The sequence below is a fragment of the Pyxicephalus adspersus genome, chromosome 7 (genome assembly GCF_032062135.1).
Source record: "Pyxicephalus adspersus chromosome 7, UCB_Pads_2.0, whole genome shotgun sequence".
NCBI lineage: Eukaryota > Metazoa > Chordata > Amphibia > Anura > Pyxicephalidae > Pyxicephalus > Pyxicephalus adspersus.
Window position 1 is genome coordinate 48492962 of NC_092864.1, and position 19488 is coordinate 48512449.

At 39.0% G+C, this 19488-nt stretch overlaps 1 protein-coding gene and 1 long non-coding RNA gene across 5 annotated transcripts in view; one reads left to right on the top strand and one right to left on the bottom strand.

Annotated features, from left to right (window-relative positions):
* The window catches only part of OLA1 (Obg like ATPase 1), a 103630-nt gene extending 98690 nt beyond the window's left edge, over positions 1-4940 (bottom strand). The window contains exons 1-2 of one of the 3 annotated variants that reach the window (XM_072418358.1): positions 4787-4940; positions 983-1083 (exon numbers count right to left, since the gene is read on the bottom strand). In XM_072418358.1, the coding sequence (XP_072274459.1) occupies positions 983-1083 (101 nt within the window). In that variant the 5' untranslated portion in view covers positions 4787-4940. Of the gene's footprint in view, positions 1-982; positions 1084-1161; positions 1295-4786 lie in introns of those variants that run through there. The other 2 variants (XM_072418357.1, XM_072418355.1) reach the window with 2 other exon arrangements.
* Positions 242-3938, top strand: LOC140335606 (uncharacterized). 2 transcript variants are annotated; one of them, XR_011921735.1, is made up of 3 exons: positions 242-337; positions 1581-1805; positions 3718-3938. It is a non-coding gene; the product is annotated as an uncharacterized lncRNA (long non-coding RNA). The 2 variants fall into 2 exon arrangements; XR_011921734.1 differs by lacking the exon at positions 242-337 and adding an exon at positions 993-1090.
* Positions 4941-19488: the final 14548 nt, after the last annotated feature.

The window sequence follows — 19488 nt, forward strand, 5'->3', positions numbered from 1 at the left end:
CAAAAAGACAAGCAACTATCAAGAGAGGTCAGCATTATTATCGTCAATGTGTCTTTCATTAAAGGTTCACTTTAGGTTTCTTTGTAACAGAAACTACACTAAAAAAAGGTTTTAGGGATTTCACACAATAAGTAGCCTATAAGCCCTAATCAGTAACACTTCTCCTTTATGTGGCTGTGCCTTGCAACACTAATAATAACACCTTCATTGACAAGCTCTGACATTAGGATCAGTGCACACAGCTGTTAACATTAACCACTGCAATCATGCTGGGGAACACAGACAGATTATGAAGCGGACTGCAGAAAGCTGAAGGTGCCTAAATTCCAGGACCACTGTGAGTACAATTCCACACACACCTATCTTCCGATCCACATACCGCAGCACTACCATTCCTCTTATTTACTGATCAGTGCACTAATGGTAAATAGAGACATAAGATGATGGTCACATGATCAAGGTGTGACTAAAATATAATTTAACATTATTTGTCAATCTGGGATCTCTGGCAACATCTGACGTGCATTAAATACTTCCAGCTAATTTCAGTTTCCTAAAGTTAGGGTGACCGCCGAAGGTGCCTCTTAACTGCATGAAATGCATGTTTTACAGCTTAGAACTTTCAATCATCCTAAAATGCTAAATGTGGTGCCCAATATCAAATTCTAACCTTCTACTGTCTGACCTGCAGCCCCTTTGTGTTTGTGCAAACCTCAGTCACTGATTATTAAATGGACTGGAATAACCCTGATCTTTAACCGTAACATGTCCCTGGTTCTGTTGGATTTGTCCAACTATCATACAAATGTCACACTCCAAAAGTCTTTTGTAACATTACATATACTGATTTTTAGAAGTGGTCCCTCGGTAATGTCAAGAGCCAAAAATCTTGTATGCATTGTTTACCACTACAGCTGAAACCTTTCAATCTTATTAAAAGAAATACTGCTCAAATGATCAACTGAGACTGCAATTTACTCACCCTACATTAGGTAATCCAACTATACCAATCTTCAGAGAGGTCCCGAATCGTCCAATTATAGGATGCTGTTTTGGTCCATCATCTGCTTTCTTAGGAGGCATCTAAAACGTAAGCCAAAAAAAACTCATTATGCCTCAAGACAGTAAACTGATATTAATGCATGGGATTAATAATTATACCTTTTTTGGAGCCATGGCTACATCACATTACAGCCTTATCAAAAAAGACACCAATGAGTCCACTCCACCACACTTAATTCACAGTTAAATGAACCTCATTTCTACTACTGGTTTCTTCAAACCAATCTGCAAACTGAAAGGACAGACACCCTACAGGCTAAGAATACCGGAGGAACGCAGCCCTACAGCAAATATGCTGAGGAGTCACTTTCTAAATGTGACACCTGATGCCATCAATATGGCCAACTGACAGCTTCGTGTGTGAGAGGCTGCCAAGGCTGAATCCGCAGCAGTGTTCTCCTGTGCTGCACCGTGTTATGAATGAAAAGCAAACAATCATACACTCAAAGTGATTTTTGAAATAGCATGTTTTATTTGTGTTTCACAAATGTTTGGTTTATTTTTTTTTTTTTTTGCAGAATTGCATTACATTTCCTTGCAGCTGATTCTTCAGTTTTATCCCACGAGTTTACTTGCAGTGGCAGGCATTCGTAGTTTACAATCAAAGCCAAACAAGGATTGGATATAACGATGGAGCCAGAACAAGACATAAGCCAGAACCCTAAAACACCTCTGCTATGTGACGCCTAATGTTTAGTAAAGGTTCAGCGTGCTGAGGATATCACCTTCATCAGGATTTATAGGTTAGTCTGTAAAGAAGAAGCCCCCATGGGATCCCAAATTAATAGCTTTTGATGTATAATCTGTACTGGAAGAATCGATGAGTGGGGGATGACTGGTACGAGTAACACAAAAACGTTCTGTAACACTTCTAGGAGCTACAGTTCCAATAACTGCAGGAAAGCCACAGGCTGCCATTAAAATCAGACAATGCGTGTTATATTTTGTTTGTACAGATTTACCTGGACTTTCTGGCAGAACCTAAATTCAAAATGGGATCTGGGTCCACACACTGCAATCTCCTATAGATTTACCAACAACCATCCAATTAGGTGGTTCTTTACATTACACTGTTGTTGATAAAACCTAAAGAGATAGTACAACCAGACTGCAAAATGTGAAGCCAGCTAAAATATATCATGCAATCAGACCGTAGTGTGAGGTCAGCTTTACAGGGGACTCATAACCTAAACTCAGAAAACAAAAAAAAAATCACTAATGACAAAAGAAACATTGATTGGCTCAAGGTGGCCTTTTAAGCTCTACACCAACCAGAACATGTGCTATGTAGCGTAGAGCCTGGCTATGTATACAGAGGTGGCACACACCCAGCCAGCTGCTGGAGACAATATGGCTGCTGTGCATGCATGGGAGCTAAATCACTAGTGGTCATCCAATGGCTGAGGAAAATTGTTATATTCTCAAAACTCCACCGTGAAGTCGGCAGCATAGATGGCGGGATTCTCCAATGTGTTGATGACAGGTCCTGGAGTTGTCATTGCTGCAGGGTGACAGCACAAGCTAAGTATGTGCCATAACTGGCAAGGATGCTGTGCTCAACACTAGTGTTGGTGTTCGAATTCGGGTTGTCCTTATATTTTACCCGAATATGGCTGTTCGAATTCGGATAGACCCGACCTGAAAAACACGGGATTCGACGGCACAAATTTGTGTGTAAAAAGTAATAGTAAAAGGTATTTATTGAATGTGTGTGATTTGTGTAACTAACTTATTTTTTTACAGGTTATCCCACAATGACAGGATGTCCTTTCAGTGTGGGATCCCCCGGCCCTAGAGGTTAAATGGGAACAAGTTTCCCCATTTATCACTTCTAGTGTTCTGTGATGGGCTGAGGAAAGGTAAACCCTGATGACAGCTCAAGCGTCATCAGGATTTTCCTTTCCCCTTCCAATCACAGAGCACTAGAGGTGAATGATTGGGGAAACTTGTCCCCATTAAACCTCTAGTGCCCGGGATCTTTCAATGAGTGCGGCTGCAGCCAGCATTCATTGTGTACAGTGTGCGATCCGCGGCACTAGAGGTTAATTTACCTCTCTCCATTCAAGCCTCTAAGTCTCCCCATTCAAAACCTCTAGTGCTCTCCGATTGGCTGAGGAAAGATTTCCTCAGCCAATCAGGAAGCACTATCCATATTTCTGGATAGTTTCTCCATCCAGGAACACAGGACTCTATCCAAGAACACATACAACTAGTAAGGGGTTGCAAGGGCAATCAGGGGAGCAGAGCTGTCATAACCCGAATTCTCCCACTATTGACTGTAATGCTGTTTGAGGTTCGTATGGATCTGTGGAGGGGTAGGGTGGGTCACTTTAGGTCAGCAAAAAATGGAAAACATGAGATACCAGCACTGTGATAGTAACATTATCTTTATAAGTGTAACAAAAAGTTCAGTTTTTAAAGCAGACCTTAACTAGAATATTTACCTTACATAAAAGGGTGGACAACCCTTTTATGTAAGGAAAAAATTACCTTCTTTTTATTTGCATCTCAGGAGGCTTCTGGTTGCTTCTTCTGCCAATGACTGATCTCAGGCATGCACTGAAAAATCTTCTTTCTTCAGTAGGAAAAAAGAAACCAAGCAGGGCACTCTTTTATCCCCCCCACCTCATGTCACCCCTTCTTGTGTCTACGCAGTGTGAGATCGTGTGACGTAGGCAGAAGAAGGGCAAAGAAGATTGGGGTACCCGGCGCTTCCTCTTCACCGGCATGAAAGAGGATTCCAGGACGACACAGGACCCAACTCAGGAAACCTCCAGAAGGATGGACTGATCCTTGCATGTGTCAGGATGATGTATGGTTATGTGACAGGTGAACTGCCCTGGGTTTAGTTCCACTTTAACTCTTCAACTACAGAAATGAAGACGCTCATGTGTTGCTAGGGGCAACCAAAAATTGTCTTCTTAGTAACAAGGTTTACACTGTGTGTGCCATGTGAAAGAGAATAAACAATCTTCTGCACACTGAATATCTTCCCCTGACCCTTCATTAAAGCATACCTAAACTCAGAATATTAAGAATTCTGTTTTTTTTTTTTTTTCAACGCCCTTTTTAAAAAAAAATCTGAGAATGAATGGAAGTGCAAAGCCTCCCAGTATACCTACGTCATACATCCCGGGAGGCTCTTGGTTGCTCCTTCTGCGCATGCCCGAGCATCTCATAGATGTGCAGAAGGAGCCTTTTTGTGGGGAAAAAGAATTTGCCGATCTCATGCATGCGCAGTGAGATCCGCAATTTTTTTTTATCCTATGTTACCCAATCTTGCGACTGGGTCGGGTGTTGTAAGAAGAAGAACCCAGAAAAAAAAGACACCCCCGCATGAATCAGACTGGCCTGCACTATTGAAGGGAAGTGTATTTTTTTGGCAGTTTTTAGCTTAGTTCCTCTTTATTGATAAGTTGTCTCATACTGCACATCACTACTACAAGAGAAGCTTGGCTGGGCCTATTACTGGCTGACATTGTGGAGGTTAGTAAGACCCCCACCCGACCTACAACATTGGAGCTGCCATTCCTTTCTGAATAGGATGCCCAAGGGATTCACAATTGCTGCTGACTGACTACACCAACATCTGACACAGCAATAAGGAATGGCCACCATTCAATGAATGAGTCACAGTCATCGCTAAGGCTCTTCCCAGCACTCCTGACACGTGGTCACAGCTCCCGGTGCTGCTTCTAGTCACGGGTTAAACCCGGCGCCTCACCTCCGCTCCGAGTCACGTGTCACTCCCGGGAATGCTGAGCAACGGCACGGGGCTTCCAGGGTCTCCCAGGCACGTTCTAGAGCCGGCGTCCCAGAGACGGAAGGGGCGGGGCCACAGGAGCGACGCGCACAGCGTGCGTCCATCCCATTGGCTGGCAGCGTAAGTTGAGAGGTCAGTGCGACAGATGACTGCAGAGGCAGAGCATGCTGCTTCCTGTGCTCCGCCCGGGTTGCCATGTGTCGTCAGGGCAGAACTGACAGCTGTGCGGCCTCGGGTTACTCACACCTATGTACCACACTATGTAGAGAGTACAATGTACAAATTTATATACATCTATCACCTGTTATACTGTGTTAGGGCTTCAATACACAATAAATCAGACTTTCTCAACTTGTTTAATATAGATCGGGTGTCAAACCTAAATACACCATGGGCCAAAACTTGAAACTGAAAAAGCACCGCTACTACTATAATTCACTGCGTCTATAAAACAGTCCAATGCGGGGCCACGCATAGGCAGAGGGGCGGCTGATCAATAGATGTGAGTGATGCCTCTACTTCAATTACCGGCATTATTTGCAGCTATATTACAGTCCAATGCCGGGCCATGCATAGGCAGAGAGGCCGCAGGTCTATAGATGCAAATGATGCCAGGAATTGTAGCAGCGGTATCCTAATGCAGCAGCGGGCCAGCTGCAATTCATATTTAGGATTCCTTTGGGGCCAAAAAAAAAGCACATAGGGGGCCAGAGTTTGAAACCCCTGATATAGAGGAACCCTTCGAAATAAATTTCAGGTCTTAGGGAAGCCTTTCTATGATTACTATATCCACAGTTTACAGTACATTAGTGGTCAGTGGGAAGAATGCCTCTTACATTGCTAGCCATTGGGAAGAATGTTACCATTATACAAAGCCAAAAAGACCATTGGTGTTAATAAAACTGACCTGAGAGGCACAAACTGATCTTTATTCAAGGAGCCCCTAGCAACCTCTAAATGAATCCTAAGGTTCCATGGAATCCTGGTTGAGAAATACTGCAATAGATTGTTTTTTAGATGTTTTTGTAAATTTAGAAGGTAATATTAATGATTACCCTATTGATATGGTTATCTGCCTCCTGGATTCGCCTGGGGCAAGGGGAACATGTGCCACTAACCACATACCAGTGCTTGATGCCTAAATGGCTGGAGTGATGTCTGATGAATGAGGATGTTCAAATTGCTGAGCTAATCTGAGATCTGACATCAGGGAGAATTATTTAAAACACTTTTACTGGATTTTTTTGCAGTTTGAGAGATTTTCCTTCAGTTCCCCTCTTAAAGGTATAACAGGAAAATAGAGGAAATCTCTCCAAACTGGAGTAAATGCCATTTTTGTTGTTACCAGCACAAGTGTTCCCTATGGGGCGATTTCCTTTCCAACCCCATTCCTTTCCAATGTGCCCACGTTGTCAGTCCTTGTGAGCAATAGAGAGCCTATAACTCAGATACAATTAACAAATAAGCATTGTTTTCATCAATCCTTTTCTTTATAGTCCTTGTTGAATATTCAAACCCAAAATTGTAGTTCTGGTTGTGCAGTTAGCCCTCATATCCTGACCTGCCATTTTCTTTCTGGTCTCTTCTGGCATCTGTGACAACATGTGTAGCCCAATCTAGCTCTACATGTAATTAGGTATTGGGTCATTTGCTTTAATTAAAGGATTACTAGTGACATGGTTCCCAACCTCACACATTCGCAGAATGAGATCTGGAGCTGTTATCCCATCATGTAGTGAATCCTACAGTCTCCAGGGGTATGTGATATGTGATGCCACATTGGGAAAGAAGGGGCAGGACCTGGTATAAAAGAGGACTTAAAAAGTATGTAAAAGAATATGAAGAAACAACAGAAGAGATTTATTTGCTAATATATCCCCAGCCTTGGAGAAACCAAGGTGCTCTGGGAGCTGATTGACGAGACATGTAGGCACCTCATTGTAGCTGTGCTTATTCTTGTGCCGCTTTCACTGACTAAACTGCAGTCAAACCACCAGCAGATACAGTGAGAATTCAAGAGGAACTAAACCTGAAAAGCAAAAAATTGTGAGCAAGTGGACTCTATATCACAGAAGGTAAATCAGGTATATGATCAATATCACAGGGATATTAATTATTTATATATGCACCCAATATATGGGCAGCTTAACTAAGTTTCCAAAGTTATATGATAGTTCTCATTTTACTTGTAAAGGTATTGTACTCCTGCTATGTAACCTTTTTTTTTTTCATATATATGCTTTATTTGTTTTTTTCTGAGTGTTACTTGTATTTTTTTTGTTTTTGTTTTTTTTAAAGACAATACTATAAATAGCTTTATTTCATTTGTAAAAAGTTTTAAGTGTTCTACCAGTAGCATGTTAAAGCGTACCTAAACTCAGAATTTTTACTTTATGTAAAAGGGTAGACAACCTACATCACCTCTCCCGGGAGGCTCTTGGGTGCTCCTGCTGCACATGCCCAAGCATCTCAGGCATGCACAGAAAGAGCTCTTTTATTAAAAGGGAAAGAAACTGCCGATATCACGGTTTCCCTTATCAGAATGTATTCATCCCCCTAAACACAATGCTAACTTTGCCAGATGCCTGGTAACATTAGCCAGGAGGCTGAAGGAGTTCCAGGAGGCTGAATGTCTTGTACATACATGAATTGAGAAAGAGTGCTTAATATCATTCTTTATAGAAAAAAGTGAACAATTACTAATCGGTCTAAGCATGTACAGGCAATAACAAAGTCTTTCCTGAGTTTCTGAGTTAAGTCCTGCAGAGTCTGATGGTTCTATCTAAACCTGTGCCTAAAGCATAACTGTAATCATAGCAGATCATGTGACTTCTACGGGGCCATTCATGTATGTACGATAAGACCATTCATGTATGTCTAGTTGTATTGCTAGTTGTATTGCCTTTGCTATAAAAGTAATTTATACATTATATAGGACCCTATCACACTTAGGTACCGCTTAGCATATTTGGGGGTAATAGTATACTAAGAGAAAGGATTTTTTTGAACAAGAGAGTTCCAAAGCAAGACTTTCGAGGGCTATACTTTTTTAGTTATATAACAAACATTTACCTAAAAATAGCACACAATTTTTAATAAAAACAATAAAACTTTGTTTTTCACAGTTTCATAAAGAGGAATGCAGTATTATTCATATAGTCACATTTTACCCAAAAACATATCCATCAAGGCTTTGGTTTTATAGAAGAGGGGGAATCTGCTTCATTCAACGTGTTTCGCAGCTCTGGGGTTGCTTCCTCAGGAATGAGAACAATTGGAACGATTGAACAAATTAGGAATCTCTGTGCCAGGGTCCTTTAGATAGGGTACTTAATACTTAATAGTATACTTTGACTTACAAATATGTAAATATGTGACCCATGTCTAGGGATTATGCACACCTTAGCATTTTCCAAACTATAAACTGTCTACCTATTTACAAAAAGCACTAGATTCTATGACCAAGGCACAACATTGACAGAATTTTCTTATTAATGGTCATTTCAGACTTGCAGTAAATCAGGGTGCTGATTTAACTATATGGGAGTGGTTGGGTACCACTTTGTGCATAAGATTGCATGTGGTTTTTGCATGATTCTTTTAAGCAACATTTGGTCGTTATTAATATATTAGTATATTTAAAGCACCAACATATTATGCAGCACTGTATAGTAAATAGGGGTTGCAAATGACAGAAAACATACAAACAATGATGCAGGAGGAGGAGAGGAGCCTGCCCCAAAGTGTTTACAATCTAAGAGACGGGGATTGCTTTTTTCCCCCCATTGACCTGTTGTGTGGTTTGACAATCCTGGGTGCATAGCAGCAGTTTACTATGTGCCTGGGAGCTGCTAAATGTGCAGCTTCCCGCAACAAATCTGAATGGAACGTAAGTCTGTTTCAACATGCAATCAAATAGAAGTATGAACAGAAATATTATATTATGTTGCTGAAACAATATGTTTATTATTATAATATAAGTGCTCCTATATGTCAGAAAGTTTATCACTGAGCTATGGATTCTAGTAGTTGGGTACAGATTATATAGGGTGCATAGCCCATTGCATGACTTTATTCTGTCCCTTTGCCCATCCCTTCTCAGCTCTCCCTTTTTGAAACCTGATGCATTATTGCATTCCTGAAAAGCCAGTATATATTTATATAGAAAAAACAGAGAATAAAAAATGCAATGTTGGGTTTAGCCAATCATTTTTTTTAATAATTCTGGCTCCACATAACTTTGGGGCGTAGCAAGGACATGTTATGTATATACATATTTAGTGTTAAAAGGTGTCCCATGTTTATTTGTATGCTGTATGTTTGTATCTTCTGTTATGTATGTATAATTACGGTTTGTCTCAATAGAAACATGAAAACAAATTTATAAAATAAAAAGTGCCCCTCCTCCTTATTATAGAATGTTTGACATTATGCTATTGTGTTAGCTAACATTATGAAAGAAGTTTACTTATTAATAAAAAATGATTTAGTGTAACTTTTAGACAAAGATTCACTTACTAAGTTAGTTTTAAAATGAATAAAGTGAAGTCCTTTTCTTCAATCTTCAATCCCAAATCATCCAATTATATGCAAACAATGATTTACACTACACACGAATGGGTATTCATGGCAAACCTAAGCTTTACCGCATTCACCAAAATTTAGGAACTTGTTTGTTAAGTGAAGATTCTTTGCTCCTTTGAAACAGATTTACATCTTTGATTATAAAGCACACAGTACCACTTTTTGTTAGTGTAAAATTAAATTATATTTATGGACAAATGTTTTAGTATCTTCCCTGTAACACATTTCAGATGACAATATGAGACACCTCATCTTTTCCCCATCTTGATTGCTGTATTTTTTGGTTCTCATTTTCTGTCTTGACAAATACAAAACTCAGTGCAGCCAGAATTATCACATTTTAAGAGTCCAGACTCAGCCTCCCTTCTCCTTCAGCTCCTTTGTTGGCTTCCCATTAAATTCAGAGCAACCTACATAATTCACCTCCCCTTATTTGGCGTCTTACATCTGTGTCCCTCATTATGTTGCAGTCTTTACTCTGTGCTTCCCAAGACTTTTCTCCATCTCGTTTTCTGTGTCCTGCTGAACCTTTGGAACTTTTATTTCCTCCTAATCCAGCAAGCTTCCTCTTTGACTCCGTCCAAGTCACATTTACAGATGAGCTGACGCTTTGATCTAAATATTACTTGAGGAACTACATTAGGTGGCTTCAAATTTTCATTTTTTTTAGTAAGTTAGTAAATGAGGTGTCATCAAAAAAGTCTTCCCCCCTCCATTTACCTTCTTTCACATTTTCACTTACATAAAACAATGTAATAAACATTTCAATATATCCAATTACAATGTTTCTATGGGGTTTTATTTTTACAGTAGCATTTTTTTATGTTTCTTTTCAGATTTTCAGATTATAACCGTTGTGTTACTCCGGAGCATACACCTTATACTTTCAAATACCAGAGGACTTTCCCGCATTATAAAGTGAGCCTAAATTATAATAAAGCCAACTGAACATATTTAGGCTAATAGCAAGTTAATATTCACTCCTCAAGAGATATTTTACTTAACCTACTAAATGTTGTAAAATACTGTTTGTAAATAATAACCAATTATGAGCAAGGAATTATGAATAAACATGATTTTTACTTGCATACGAGTGGATGGCGGAAGTCAGTTAAAGCGAACCTATCACCACGCTGTGGCAGTAAAGGCTAAAAGGGAAGCCTGCAGCCTCCTGGGATAGATAGGTATTTCAGCTGTGCTGAAGGAGCTTTCTTCTACTGTAAAAAAAAAAAAAAAAGTACTTATCCCACGCATTTGAAGAATTTTTTTTACATTTTCTGAGGCTCCACTTGATGTAAGATCGGGTCATGTAGGAAGAAAAGGAAGAAGATGGCAGTGGTCGCCTTTCAGTCTGTGATGGAGTGAAGAAGGAAGACAGGGCAGCGCAGGACCAACTGGACTAGGATTGCACAGGTATCGGCAGCTTTCCAATTATTAAGATGTTATTTTTATTTTTTTTATTTTCATTTCCACTTTAAGCTTACCTAATTTACTAAACTAAGTGAGATGTCCCTTGCAAGGTGATATTGTACAGAGAACAGCCTAAACTGCTTTACTAAATCAAGCCCAATGGCCAGCTAAGATTTTTTGGAGGTGAAGCAGGGGAAGGGTAGAACCCCTAACAGATTTTATATTTCTGTTTGTGCTTCTAAGAAAGATTTTCCCTCAATTACTGTCATGTAAGACCAATCTCAGCTGAATGAGCAGTAAGGGGGAATTTCCTAATATATTTAACGGAAGAATTCTTTCCCACGCTATCCAAAACTTGATATATAGCGCTCCCTAGAACAGGGCTGTCCAATCTGGTCCTTGAGGGCCACAAACAGGTCAAGATTTTATATAAAAAGAACAAGTAATACCAACACATTACTACTTTTACTATTATCTGGTAGGAAAATAGTTTGGATCCTGACCTAGAGAACCACAGTTGGACAGCCCTGGCCTAGAGAAGGCTATACATTAGTGACCTTTTCTATTAAGAAAAAAGCCCTTTGCCCCCTATGTAACCGGGGTCACGACTGACAATACATGGCTTAGGCACTCTATATTAGTAGCATTGAATGGGGAGCTTTTCCACACTACTTTATAGGAATACCAGAGTGTTTTCCATTCATGTGTTTATATACTCCCATCCTGTCCCACTCCTCATGCTGTCTGATTAAGCCCTGAAAACATAGGTGGTGTATCTCTGGAGGGGGCAAGTGATTGGACCCAAAAGTTGCACCCTCAACTGGAGAGAGGTACGGAATAATAAGGTAGTAAAGATATGTAAAAAGTCATGAAGCATTTCAAATGTACAACAATATGAGATTCATAATTAGTTTTGTAATAAAAAGAATTACACTGGTTTCCTATGTGTTTCTGAATAGCACAAAGTTATAATGGACGTTTAGGAGATTTATTAAACATTCTGAAATACAGTTCATTAAGCTGGAATTACACAGCTCACATTTTTACAATTTTACAGATTTCTTATTCACCATTATAAAATCCACATTTTAACCTTTTTTTCTCCTCTAGTCATGTAGCTGTCCATCTAGCTGCATTGCTTTCAATACTTATCCATATTTCAATATTCATCTGAGCAGCTTCCTCAATTCTGTGTCTCAGAAACATAACTCCATCTTTTATCTAATCACCATGGAATGTGTCAAGGTATTTCTTTAACATTTGTCTTGACACTTGGTAATCCCACTGTTACCTTCAAGCTTTCTGAAAAGCTTTGTTAAAGAAGAACTAAACATAAAAAAAGAAAATTGCAAGCAGGCAGTTTCTTTATTGTAGAAGGTACAGGAGATGTCCTTTTTACAATAAAATGAACTTACCTGTCTTTTCCCAGTTTTTAAGTATACTCACCTCTCCTCTTTTCATCCTGGGTGCCAGCATCTTCACCTGGTCATCTAATGGGTTCTGGATCTTGGGTCATCTTGATTTGCTGGCATCTTGATGGCACAGCTAGAATGACTGACATAGCTCCTGCAGAGGAATTCATTCATTCATTCCCTGCAGCCGGGGCTGCCTGGAAAAAAAAAATGTGTCCCCTGTCCCATCTACAATAAACAACCTTCTTGCTTGCAGTTTTTTTTATTTTTAAAGGATATTCCCCATTAGGATATTGCTATACCTGAATTCTAGTAATATAGGTGGGGTGTGCCCTTCTCTGACATGGTGATCTCTGTTTTCACCATGCAAATATGAAGAAAAAATATTCAAAACCAGAGAACTTACTTAGAGCTCCATCTTCTGGCTGCAAGTGGCAAATATGAACAGTTCACATGCAATTTATTGTTTATCTGATTGAAGGGAAATATATATTATTTCAAATGTGTATAGATTGGGTCTCAGTACTTAAAAGCTCAATCTGTTAACTCCATTGATTAGTGGCTGTTCCATTGACCCTACATGGGAGGACTTATTTCTTCAGGGATGGTCCTAAAACAGTCTAGGTACCGTTGCAATAGAAGCGGAAAGCCAGCTTAATTTACCTTTAACTGACTTTAAACAATCCTTCTGTACTAGTTGCAACAAGATTTTTTATGTGCTTTTGGGTAGAAGGTAGGACTGTGGTCTCTCAGATCATAACTATACTAATGGTTCACTGGGCAAATCTGCATGGAGCTAAATCTCTAGAGAATTTATTTTTCAATGTGAGGTAGTATTTTTTTCTAGCCAAAGTGTCAATCAAACTGGATGGTTTCACATTAAAATATGCAAATTGAATTATAACGTTTTTAAAAAATAAAATAAGCTGAGGTGATGCTTTAAATAACCCCATTCAGCTTGTATTTTGATGTTCATGGCATGACTGTCCTCCCCCTTGTAGTGGTGCTGAGTGTCACGCCATTGATGGAATCCCTGTTTTGTCTTTGCCTTTCACAGTGATTTCCCATCATTATGGACCTCTTGAATCCCTTGAATAAAAATGCAGTCCTTTCTGACAGTCTCTTTCTTTGCTTTCCTTTCTGTGTGATTTTCCGTCATTATGGTTCTTGAATTTCTTGAATAATGATATATGCTATGAACAAATAGATGGAGGAGTAATGGTTTCATCAGTGTTTTCTGAGATTTGTACCCTGGTTTCAGCAGCGTGCACAGGAGCAAAGAGCTGTTTGTAGAGCAATATTTTAGATTCCACTGCCTATCCTGTTCATACATTTGTAATTCACTTTCGCCTTGCTACATGCGCTCACTTTCCAAGCCTGTCTTTTAAATACAAAGCTGATTGCATATCGCTGGGAAACTTGTGTCTTAGATTCGTTAGCCATGACCTTCTATAGATGTTTCTTGAGGAAGTTTTTCTAGAATTGATGAGGAGCTGTTGCCTCTGATATGCCATTCTGTACCGACAGTGCCAACTTAAACTTAATGATGTTGTTCAGGAAACAACATATGTCTTAGTTATTATCACTTCGTTATGCTAACACATGCTACTTTACCGGAATAACATTTTACAGTAAACAATTATTATTAGTTATTTTGTTACCTGCTTTGTACATATTAATGTTTCCCACAGGCAATACCATGGCAACACCATCCGATGACATCAGATTGCTAAAATTCCCTGTGTCTCGTGGAGTATGCAGATACTGACTTCTAGAAAAGTCAGGAATGAAGAACATCCCCAACCACATTACTCCATGCAATGTGGCATTCTATAATTTATTGAGATGTTCCATGCACTGCATTTTGGGACACCCTTGGAGTCTTTCTCATTGATGACATTTCTTAAAGAACAAATTCACATACTGCAGATGCTCATGAAATTTTCAGACTCTTGGAGTGTAGGAAACTAGAACAGTATCAACTAGAACCTCCCAGTTTCTATTTTTGTGAAATCAAACCTCCCATTAAAATACAAAGTTTGCCCCACATTTGCTGATTGATCTGTTTGTTTGATTATTTGTTTGACGGCTATGACCCTTTGTTTTCATATGTTGTTCTAAAGATATTTCTCACTTTTTGTTGTGATGGCCACGTTACAGCACTGAGATCCCTATCCCCCCCCCCCTAAAACTCCCCCTTACTTCCCTTATACCAACGGTCGCCAACCTTTTTGGTCCTGCGGACCACTAAAATTATCGGCTCCTGACCGTGCATGCGCAGGGAGCCGATTGTCAATTCCCCCATAGTGACGTCATAATGCCATAACTCGGCCTACTCTGCCATCGCAGATCTAAGCCTGCGATGGGAGACTGGGCAGGTTGTGTCGTGAAACACAGCCCGCACACTCCCCTGAGCCAGAGATTTACACGGGAGACATAGTCCGCAGCTCTGACCGGTGCGTCCCCCCGGCGGAGTCCTTCTCCTGACCCCACTCGGGGGTGCACCAGCCAGAGCCGTGGACCACCAAAATTTTCTCGCGGGCCACTGTTTGGCGACCGCTGCCTTATACAATAACTTCCCCCTTTTTACTTACTGTTAAAAAATTCGAGTTGGGTTATAATGGACAAGCTGTTTCAGTGTGTATTCCAAATTATGATGTTTTATATTGTTTTGTTGGTGGATTTCCGCCATTTATATGTTGGATTTTTATGCACCTGTTTCATGTATGAATCTTTTCTACTGTTTGTAAATTGTATTGTCTGTGACTCTTCTCAATAAATTTTAAATGCAAAAAAAAAAATTGAAAGTTTGCTTACACTGAGCAGGCCCCATCCCCCTTGCCAAATCACCTGCTATATTAGTTTAAATAAAAACATACCTGTAAGAAGTAAGTTAGGATTACACTTACCTTACACCTGTGTTCTGCACTGCTGGTGGTGATGTTACCATTCTTCAAAGTTGAGACCTGTGGAACACAAAGCAGGTGATATTTTATGATACTCCAGTCCATAGCAAGAGCCTAAAACATTTTGGGAGCCCTCTGTTCGATTGGAAGGGTGATAATGTCATCCTCATTTAGGCATCACGGGTGGAGGACAGTAGAAGGTGAGTTTATTCCAAACTCTATCCTTTACATATATGTTTTTCACATACAGTAGATGATTTGGGGAGGCGATCTGGCCAACTTAAGTGGAGCTTCCACCATAGCAATTAGAAGAAGAGGCATGCATGCTGGAAGCCTTTTATGCACTCTAGATTTTCATCTCTGAGATCTAAAATTGTCTCAAATACAAAAGGAATGTTTCAGTCTATGTCACATTCACTGCTTAGTAAAAAAAAAAAAAAAATACCCCATAGTGTGCCAAATGTTTGTGTATTGTTCTTTAATACAAGGGAAAATGTTTGCCAATATATAAATAAAAACAATACTAAACAAATTTTGGATATATATTGCCACTAAACTAACAGTTTACATTATTAAGTATATTTAATCTTCCCAGCAGCTCTACTCATTTAGTATCACCAAACTTCATGATTTTCCTTTGAGCTTTGAGTTTTACATTTTAAAATCACATTAAACGTTCTATCACTTGTAATAAAGGATTAAAATAGTAATCTATTAGAAAGTTTAGACCAAAACCCTTCAATAAGTCTTTGGTGTTTTCAGCCTCTAATTAAAGCCACATATTTCATTATATAAAACACCTACTATGATTACCTTGCTGTATAAGTCATATTGAATGTTTGCATATTAAATCAGAGGTCAAAGGCGATTTCCCTCAATGTTATATTAAAGACAGACTTTTTGGGAAAGTTTAAGCCCTTTATGGCTCCTATGTTGATAAATATTTACCCAAGTGATACTGTGGCTGGTTTTATTTAGTAAGTTGAATATTTTCCCTGTAATATTATTTATATGATAAACACCACAGCCTGCAAAGAACTATAGATAATACGAGCCATATGTCAGGGAAAAGGGAGGTTTTTTGTTGTGAGCTCCATGGCAAAATCTATGTTCAAAGGTCAGAAAAGGAAATGTTATGTGAAATGCAAAAAATAAATGAAGTGTTGGTTTTTTAGGTTGTATTGTTTGAGTAATAAACAAAATAATCACAGATGTATCCATACTTTACCCATCAATGTATTTTTTTAATGCAATTTTCACAGCTCTCTATACCTGAAGATTACTGGGCTCACATTCTTTTATGCATAAAAGCAGGAGTAATGCATTGGAACTGATTTACTAAAAAAAGAAGACGCTTTTCACTTTGAAAAGTATATTTGCACTATGCAGAATGAATGTTAGTTAACAAGACTAACTTATTTTTAATATAAATACCCAACCACATGCAATTCCTAGTGTATGATTAGATGATTCATTGGAACACAACCTTACTTTACCAACAAGTGACTGATAATTGCATAGCTTTGAATTTTTTCTGTCTTTTACTACTTTTTAACTGTACATTGCTGCACATACCTGTCTGTGGTTATGGTAAATATCAGGGAGCACTCCTTATGACTGCTGGTTAATAGAGCCAACCATCTCCAGCTGTCATAATAAGCACTCCCCAAATTTTACCATAACAACAGGCAGAGTTGTGTAAAACAGCAGTGCCTTCCATTGTGTACATTTAATAAAATAGAAAAAAGTAGAACAAGAAACACTAGTCACTTAGTTATTCAAGTTATTGATACAGAGTGATCCATGGTTGTAATCTATATCAGGGCAAAAGTGATCAATTACCTGGTAATGCACAAATCAACCAGTGTATGGACAGCTTAGTAAATGAAAATAATCATAATACAGTTCTGGTTGTATCTGAATAAGTCACATGTTGTTTGCAAATTACACTTACCTTTGTGTTCACAGTCCTTTAATTCAGTCCTTTCCAAATGTCCCATCAGTCATCATGACCCCAAGGTGTGTATAAGATTGATGTCTATAATGCAAACTCAAACACCCCAGAAAAGTGAATGTAAGATGCATTTGTAGAAATCACCTTGGACTTAGGAGACTTAAAGAATCAGATTGAAGAATGAGAAACATAGAGATAAACAAATTTTACATTCTGCATTCCCTCCACTACCATATCCCCAGCTTTATTAAATATGCAATGGTCCTTTAAAAAAATATTGCTATAACAAAAGTGGTCATTATTACCTCTAGAAGTTCTCGATCTGAAGAGCAAGAAGACAAAATCAACTTTCTTCTTATAAATACCTTTTTAATAGCTATTATACCAGATGTTCAGGGGTGCCAGGCATTATAATCATAAATAATTTGCCAGAATCTAAGGCAGTGAAAAGTTGAACAACACTGCACAATAGGACATATAACTTCCAACTCTTAGCTGAATGACGGAGCAGTACAAGAAATTTGCATCAATCAAGACCAGAGGATACTGGGAAGATTTATCTTTAAAGTGCTTAAATAGCTCCTGGCTTATAACCGGTTCCTTGTTATCCTTGTGATTGCATTCCGTAAGCTCTCTGTAATTTTAATTTTCTTTCATAAGTTTTTACCTGTGATCATCGGTGAGCGGAGATACAGAGCACTCATTTAAGCTACCAAAAGAGGCATATCATTAAGTAGCTGAAATTATTCTATTGTGCATTTGAAATGTTCCCCGTCTGCATCCGCATTTCATGTTTATTGGTTTCTCATAGTAGGTAAGGTGGATAGTTTTATATTGTTATAAGCATTTCATGAGTTGACTTAATACAAATACATGTATAATCTATTCATGGTGACATTGTTAGTATATAGCCTTGTTAAATTGGGTAATTTAATAGAGAAAGTGACATTTTACTCTTCTCCTATGCTCATAACAAATGTTATACAATGAATGACAAAATGTATTATGAAAATATTAAAATACATATTGCCTGTCTTGTACCCTAATTGTTCAATTGACTTGGAACCTACATGTGGCAGTTATAGAAACAACTTTCAATCTGCATCAGTGGGCCAGATTTACTAAAGCTCTCCAAGGCTGGAGAAGATACACTTTCATCATTGCTTTTTTAAGCATTTTAAATATTTGCGAGCATTTTTTTCTAGTGTTTGCAAAAAAATGGAAAAACAACCTTACTGATCTTCTAGACTTTTGAAGCCGCTTGCCTGCACAGTTCTTGAAAACCCCTAGAATTTGCTATCTGTTGCCACTCCCAGGGGCTCAAACTCTGGGATAAGAGAAAAGGATCTTGGAGCACATTCACACCAGCTTGTCAAGATGGTCAGACAGGAGCAGTGAGTCTCACAATTAAAGTCAGGATCTAAGCTGTAGGCAGCAGCACTGGCCAGCTCTATGTCATCTGGAGTAAATACCTGTGAAACTATGCAACCCCTTGCTACCTGTGGGAACCATGTCCTCTCCTGGGTTAACATCTGATCAATTGAAATTTAAGCTGAAGTAAGCAGTTTTGTTTTTATTTAATCTGCTGAAATTAAGCTGTTTGATTTCACTGAGAACAAATAAATGAACTACATCCTGTAGTTATACAGTATCCTGCACAGTTGCTCATCCCCCTAACCTTGCAAAATCCTTACTTTGTTCAGATTTATCATAACAAGGCAAAACTTTTTGGTTTTGTTTTAGATTTGGATTTAGTTGGTGAGGGGAGACTTACTCTTTTAATTGTCCTGATTAGGGATGAGAGAACACCTGGAAGTTCGGGTTCGCCAGGTTCAGCCGAACTTCGGCTCAAAGTTCGGGTTCGGGTACCCAAAATCGTAAAGTTCGGGTTCGCTCAACACTAATATTAATGGTTAGTGGGTAGGAATGAGGGAACACCTGGAAGTTCGGGTTCTATGGGTTCGGCGGAAGTTCGGCTCAAAGTTCAGGTTTGGGTTCAGGTACCCAAAATCTTAAAGTTCGGTACGGACCCCAACTTTACAGTTCGGGTTCGCTCAACACTAGTCCTGATCATCAGTGCCACCAAGAATATAAATGAGGGCAAATCTAAACTTTGGAGCTGCTTTAGAAAATAAACAGATGAGAAACCTACCAATGGGGACATTTGTTCCCATGATAACTGTCTAAGAGGGGATTTCCCTTACATTGTAAAGATATCCTCTCCCTGTTAAGTCTAAAGCCCTGAGCAGATATCCAGTAATTCAGACCAGTAACCCAACTCCACAAAATGATCTTCAGTGATTGTTTCCAGCAGCAGAAAGACAGGCAGTGCTGTTCTATTCTATGGAATAGGAAGGACAAACAGTAGGTGCCCCACTTCATCCTCTCTAACAGAAT